At 42.8% G+C, this 6,619-nt stretch overlaps 1 protein-coding gene across 1 annotated transcript; it reads left to right on the top strand.

Annotated features, from left to right (window-relative positions):
- Window positions 1-5,457: 5,457 nt before the first annotated feature.
- Window positions 5,458-6,396, top strand: LOC107107747 (olfactory receptor 11L1). Its single transcript, XM_015408074.1, has one exon. The coding sequence runs from the start codon at window positions 5,458-5,460 to the stop codon at window positions 6,394-6,396; it is 939 nt and encodes a 312-aa protein (XP_015263560.1).
- The last annotated feature ends 223 nt before the right edge of the window (window positions 6,397-6,619 follow it).

The following is a 6,619-nucleotide window of genomic DNA, read 5'->3' on the forward strand; positions in this document are numbered from 1 at the left end:
TTGAACTCTACCACTGAGCCAAGGCCTCTTGCAGCCAAGGTGGAAGTCAGCTGACCCACCAGCTATGGCTCAGCCTTGTTGGATGGCCGCTGCTCCCCAGGTCCAGTGTTCCCTCTAAGCTGAGTTAGTGCAAGCCAGCTCACAGTTTTAACCCTCCAGCACACACCTTTTTGTCCTAGCTCAGGAAGGATGGCTCCAGATAGGGCTGCCAAATGCAGCCGGGGGGCAGGGAATCCCCCGTTTCGGAGCCCCGATTCCCGGCGCGCCGGAATCGGGGCCCGGGGGAAACCCCACCCCCGCGTGCGCGTCACCCGGAAGTGACGTTGCACGCTGGGGGCAGAGCCACGCCATTTGAGGGGAAAACTCTTTGTTTTCCCCTCAAACGGCGTGGCCCCGCCCAGCGTGTGACGTCACTTCTGGTGACGTCCTGGCTGCGCGCGTGCAAAGCGCGCGCGCACAAGCGTCCCCCAGCAGCTCCCGGACCAGCCGGAGGATACCCCGCTGGTAAGGAATTCAAATTTGGCAACCCTAGCTCCAGAGCAAACTAATTTATGCAGCAGCCAAATCACTCACTCATGACTTCGATGCCAGTCGCCCACAAAGCAGAATTTTTGCTCACAAGACTCCACAGCTTAGAGGGAGCCTTTACCCTAGGGCTTGCTGGGGTTGCCAGATCCTCCATGAAGAGGCTTACACATTTACACTACTATCTGTATGTGATTTTGTCACTCCCTGACTTCTTGAATACTATTAATATGTGATAACAGCATAATACAATTCCTACCCCCTAACATTAGTCATGCTATTTCAGTTCAGGCACACGCTGCCGATGGATAGTCTTGCCAGTAAGAGACACACCACGTGGAAACTCGCTCCCCGCCCAGCCACGTAGCTCCAACCTCTACAGAGCTTGCGCTGGGCCAATCTGCCCTTGGAGGGCGGCTGCTACCAGACTTGGCTGGCGAGCTTCTCCTTGATTGGTCAGTGCTTCCGTGCTGAGCCACAATTGGTTTGCTACCCCTTGTGCTTCATCCAAGAAGAAGAGGGGCGGGCAAATGCCAGTGCCTGCTGTATGGGCAGTCACTGAACTTCTCCAAATAAAAGGATCAAGTAGGTGATGCAAAATATCTCAACCTGAGAACCTGGCGAGCCACTGCCAGTCTGAGTAGATAATAATGATTTTGATGGAACAAGAGTCTAATTCAGTAAAGGCAGCCTCATATTCATCATGTGGCTCATGTCGCAGAAGTTGTGAGAGGAAAGGGACCATAACTGGAGAGAGTCTGTGGAACTGCAACTCATAGAATTGCTTAACTTGATTGCACAGTAACTGAATTGTTTGAATTGGCCCTCCATGGCTTAACAGAGGTAGGCATTGTGCAATAGTGGAATAGGGACAGCTGACCTCCCCAGTCCACTTGTTCCTGGGCCACTGGTGATGGGCTGTTGTAAGAGTGACTTCCAAGCAGCAACATCTACCCCAGTCTTGTGGACTCCAGCTTCCCTGCTTTCCAGAATGCCATACCTCCCATTCCTACAGCTGTTCAGTCAGCAAAAGCTCCAAAACTCTGGAAGATACTGTGACCATCTGTAGCTATGAAATGCATTGGTTTCTGAAATGAGAGGTTCTGGAGCTCAAGACTACCTTGAACCACACGCCCTCAAACCTTTTCTCTGACAGTATGGTTTGGTGTGATTTCACAATCTAGAACAGGGGTGTCAAACATAAGGCTCAGGGGCTTGAACTGACCCACCCAGAGCTCTTACCTGGCCTGCAAGCAACTGGTGTGTATGGAAATGTAAGGTACTCCCCCTTTTATAGTATCCATTGGGAGGGAACTATTCTTGCATATGATTAAATACATTCGTTGGAGGTTTTGTGGGTTGCCCAGTAAATCAATTGCTTTTTCTGCTAGGAATCAATTGCTTTTGTTTGTATTTTGAGTAAAAAATAATATTGTTAATTGGGTTTGCCTGTGTCCTTTACAAAGTTTATATCTCTGGTACCTGGTGTTACATTGTATGGCACATGTGGTCCAGCCCATCAAAGTGACATTTATGTCAGATCCGGGCCTTGTCGTAACAAATGAGTTTGGCACCTCTGATTGAGAGTCTTACTTCTAGCATTTTTATTGTGTCTTTCTTTTTACCCTTGTTAAATCTTATGTTCTTATGTTCTTATGTTCTAGCATTTTTATTGTGTCTTTCTGTTTACCCTTGTTAAGTGTTTCTTCATTAATGCCAAACACCTGGGCTCCTATTTACCTGATGTGCATCTGGAGGATTCTTCGGCTCCTACAGAGATAGTATCCCACAGGGGTCATCCAAAGCTTGAAAACCACAGTGCTTCCGCATCTGTTACGAGAAGCACTGAGCAGCAGTAGAAGACAACCTTGAGCTCCACTTGGTGTCTTCTATAGCTCTGAGTACTCGGCTAAATGAACTACACAATCAAGTTGGTTATTGATATGTGATCAAGCAATGTCGATAAGCAAGCTGTTGTTTTTCCTCCTTCTTTGGAAAGCAGTTTGGATACTAATTTCACTGGTGAGTTGTTTTTTAACCTTGTTAGTAACATTTCTATCAGTGGCCAATCTTTACACAGATGCCACATAAAGGCTGCGGTCACATACACTAAATACACACACTAAATAATCCACTTTCAATCCATTTTCAGTGCACTTTCCAACTGGATTTTTACTGCGTGAACTGGCAAAATCCAGTTGGAAAGTGCACTGAAAGTGGATTATTTAGTGTGTGTGACCCCAGCTAAAATATATTTGGGGTTATGAAGCTGACTGCAATAGTAGGACCCTCTTATTCAATAGTTATTTCCTTGTGATACTCAAGGGTTTATTTTTTGGTCTAGTGAGATCCCATTTTTATGCACGATAAAAAAAAATTAAAATCTTGGACTGGGCTACCTACAAATTTATTTATTCATTTATTTATTTATTTTATTTCACTTGTACCCCGCCCTCCCCACAAGTGGGCTCTATCTATTAGTATCCTTTGCACTATGGTTGCCATCTCTCAGTCCTAAAATTCCTGGAGATTTGGATGGGAGCTCGATGAGATGTGGGACCTCAGTGGGGTATAATGCCACAAAGTCTACCTTCCAAAGCAGCCATATTCTTCAGAGGAACTGATCTATGTCATCTGGAGATCAGTTGTAATTTTGGCAGATCTCCAGTGCCTAAATGGAGGTTAGAAACCCTATTCTGCACTGAGATATTAATATGATATTGAGTTGCATATAGATCTGATAATTTTTGGTGTGATCCCAGCTATAAAAATAAATGGCTAAAACAATAAATAAATAGCTGTCTCCCATCCATTTTATCTTCTGTGCAGTCAAACAGGAGGAAAGTGTGCTGTTCCTCCCTGCACAAATGGACTCGGTATGGCAAATCATCAGCAAATAAAGTGTAAGACCTAGAATCAACTACAAGAATATTTATTTCCTAAGTAGCAACTGAAGAATACCTTGGGTAATGGGAATACAGCCTAGTTTCTTGAAATGGAATCACACACACACAGACATCATATCAATGAATGAAGTTTTTTGGTTTTGTTTAGTGCAAGCAAGAAGATTAAGTCATAGGGAGGTTCTTCTCCATTCTTCCAGAGAATCTGAATGGTATTCAACCAGTTTTCTACTGATGACAAATGGAGAGGGTGCAGTTTGACCACTGAAAAATACTTGGATGATAAAACTATGTGTTCTACATGGCCATTAGCTATGTGGGACAGGGGCTTTAGTAAGAAAAATTGGGCAATATTGGGCAAAAAGTTGGATGGAGCCCACCCTCTGTTAGGGCTTCTTTCTTTCTTTCTTTCTTTCTTTCTTTCTTTCTTTCTTTCTTTCTTTCTTTCTTTCTTTCTTTCATCTATCTATCATCTATCTATCTATCTATCTATCTATCTATCTATCTATCTATCTATCTATCTATCTTTCTGCCTAATTATGCACATCTTGTAAGAAATCAAATGATGAATTGGAGGGAATCTTCAGGTTTACAGTTATGGATGTCATCGTTAAATGTGAATATTCAAAGGGCCCCCTCCTTAAATATCGCCTTTAATATGAGCTATTTCATTATTATGTGTCAAATGGATGCAGAGGCTAAGTGAAAGAGAACATTATGAGATTAATGTAGGATGATACACCTTTAATACAGAACTTTGGAGAAACAAGGGGGCAGTGTGAAAAGTAAAAAGCCTCATTTGACTAAGAAAGCTGATATTCTTCTACAATTTTACTCACCCTTGAATTAAAACAAGGATGAACACATAAGAAATGTAGTGTTAAGTATTCTGCTTCAACAAAGTATATCATGTATTTAATTCAGATGTTTGAAATTGGAAAGCCTACACATTGTAGTTAGAGATCCTTTTCATAGAAACTATATGACAAAAAACATCATCTTATGCAAAAACTTTCTGATATCTAGTATCTGTTACTTGCATCACATGGGTTCTGATTCACATAGATGGGTCTCCTATAGAAAGTAAATTGGTGACCATACAATAAAAAAAAATAGGGCCACAGTCTTCATGGTCCAGAAGTTCAGTGTAGTATGATTCTGTTACCATGAGTCCATCCAATGACAGTCATTTAAAGACCATTTGTTCCTTCTGCTATCAGAACTGACAACAATTTACACAACAGTGTCATACAACCCAAAATTAACTTACCAAACATATGACTGAAAGACATCGACTGATTTCACACAAGAGCTGCGCCGCGGTCACGCCTCCCTTTCCCCCCGCTTCTATTGGTCAATTTCCCACTCGAAGCCACACGGCCGCATTTTGACCCGTGGCTTGAGCCAATTTTCCCCGCGGTTTCGTGATCCTCAAAAAACAGGATCACAAAACCACGGGGGAAATCGGGCGAAGCCACGGGTCAAAATGCGGCCGCACAGCTTCGAGTGGGAAATTTACCAATAGAAGCAGGGCAAAGGGAGGCATAACCGCGGTGCAGCTCTTGTGTGAAATCAGTCATGGTGACAAACGGTGAAAGAGGTACATCCCATAAAGTAATTTTTCTGGAAGTCACCGAAGCTAGTGGATGTTTGCCATGGTAGGAAAATAGGGCACCCAACTCCAGAAGGATTACAACTTTGCTTTATCAGATGCAAGTAGGAGAGTGTGGCTGCTGCCTTCATAATCATGTGACTGGTAGCTTCCTAGAAACCTTACAACCACTAGGTAGATCTGATCCAGAAAAATCCTTACATCACTACAATTCCCTTTTCTTTCCATTTTGTAATTGAATTTTAGTGACCCAGAGTGCAGATCAGTAAATAGCTTCAAATACCACTGTTACTGCTACTACCCTCCTGTTATACTGTCTTTCTTTCTAGAAAGGAGACCAAATATTCTGAATGATCATTCGTGGCAGAATTTATGACTGGCCTATGTCTGCAGGAGCACTCAAAGATAGTGAAGGAAATGGTGAACTACAGCACTATAACTGAATTCCAACTCGTGGGTTTCCAAAGCCTTCCAGGATGGCAGACCCTACTCTTCATTATGTTCTTAGTTATTTACATCTTAACCATCACAGGAAATGTGGTTATCATCTCAGTGGTCAAGCTGGAGACAGGTCTTCATTCTCCTATGTATGCTTTCCTCCAAAACCTTTCTTTCCTGGAGATCTGGTATACCACAACCATAGTGCCCAAGATGCTCAGCAGTCTGATCATAGAGAATAAGACCATCTCCTTCACTGGCTGCATGACACAACTGTACTGTTTTGTCTTCTTTGGGGCTACAGAATGCTTCCTCCTGGCTGTGATGGCATATGATCGGTACCTGGCAATTTGTGACCCCCTGCATTATACAGTAGCTATGAACACACAGTTCTGTTGCCGTTTAGCAGTAGGGTCTTGGGTGGTGGGTCTCTTCACAGGACTGCTACCATCCCTGATGATCTCCAGGCTAAGTTTCTGCAAATCCAACAAAATCAATCACTTCTTCTGTGACATCCCACCTTTGCTGAAGCTCTCTTGTTCTGACACTTCCGTCACGGAGATAACTATATTTGTGCTTTCAGTGTTGGTCCTTTTCACTTGCTTCTTGCTTACCTTGGTGTCTTATGCTTTCATTATCATGACAATTCTGAAAATCCCCTCTGCTTCTGGGAGAAAAAAGACTTTCTCCACCTGTGGTTCACATCTGGCTGTGGTGGTAATATATTATGGTACCATGATCTCTATGTACGTTCGACCCAGTGCTAGCCTCTCTTCAGAGCTGAATAAGGTTGTCTCCATATTTTACACTGTCGTAACACCTCTTCTAAATCCTGTAATTTATAGCCTGAGGAACAAGGACTTTAAGGAAGGTTTGCAGAAACTGCTCAAAAGGAAATGTCTGAAATGTCTGTTCTAGGGGAACAGGAATTATGTTCATTCTGTCTAGTTGATATTACACACAATCACATACAGTGTTTCCCCATAACAATTACATCTTACACATCAATGAATTTCTTACAATAAGAGGCATCTTGGATGAGGTAAGCTTATGAGATGATTGCTATCATGTCAACTAAATATATGAATTCATAATAAGAACATTATTCATGGTTAATTTATGTATTCATATATTTCTTTGA

The sequence above is a fragment of the Gekko japonicus genome, unplaced genomic scaffold, assembly GCF_001447785.1.
Source record: "Gekko japonicus isolate JY-2015 unplaced genomic scaffold, Gekko_japonicus_V1.1 scaffold5061, whole genome shotgun sequence".
NCBI classification, from domain to species: domain Eukaryota; kingdom Metazoa; phylum Chordata; class Lepidosauria; order Squamata; family Gekkonidae; genus Gekko; species Gekko japonicus.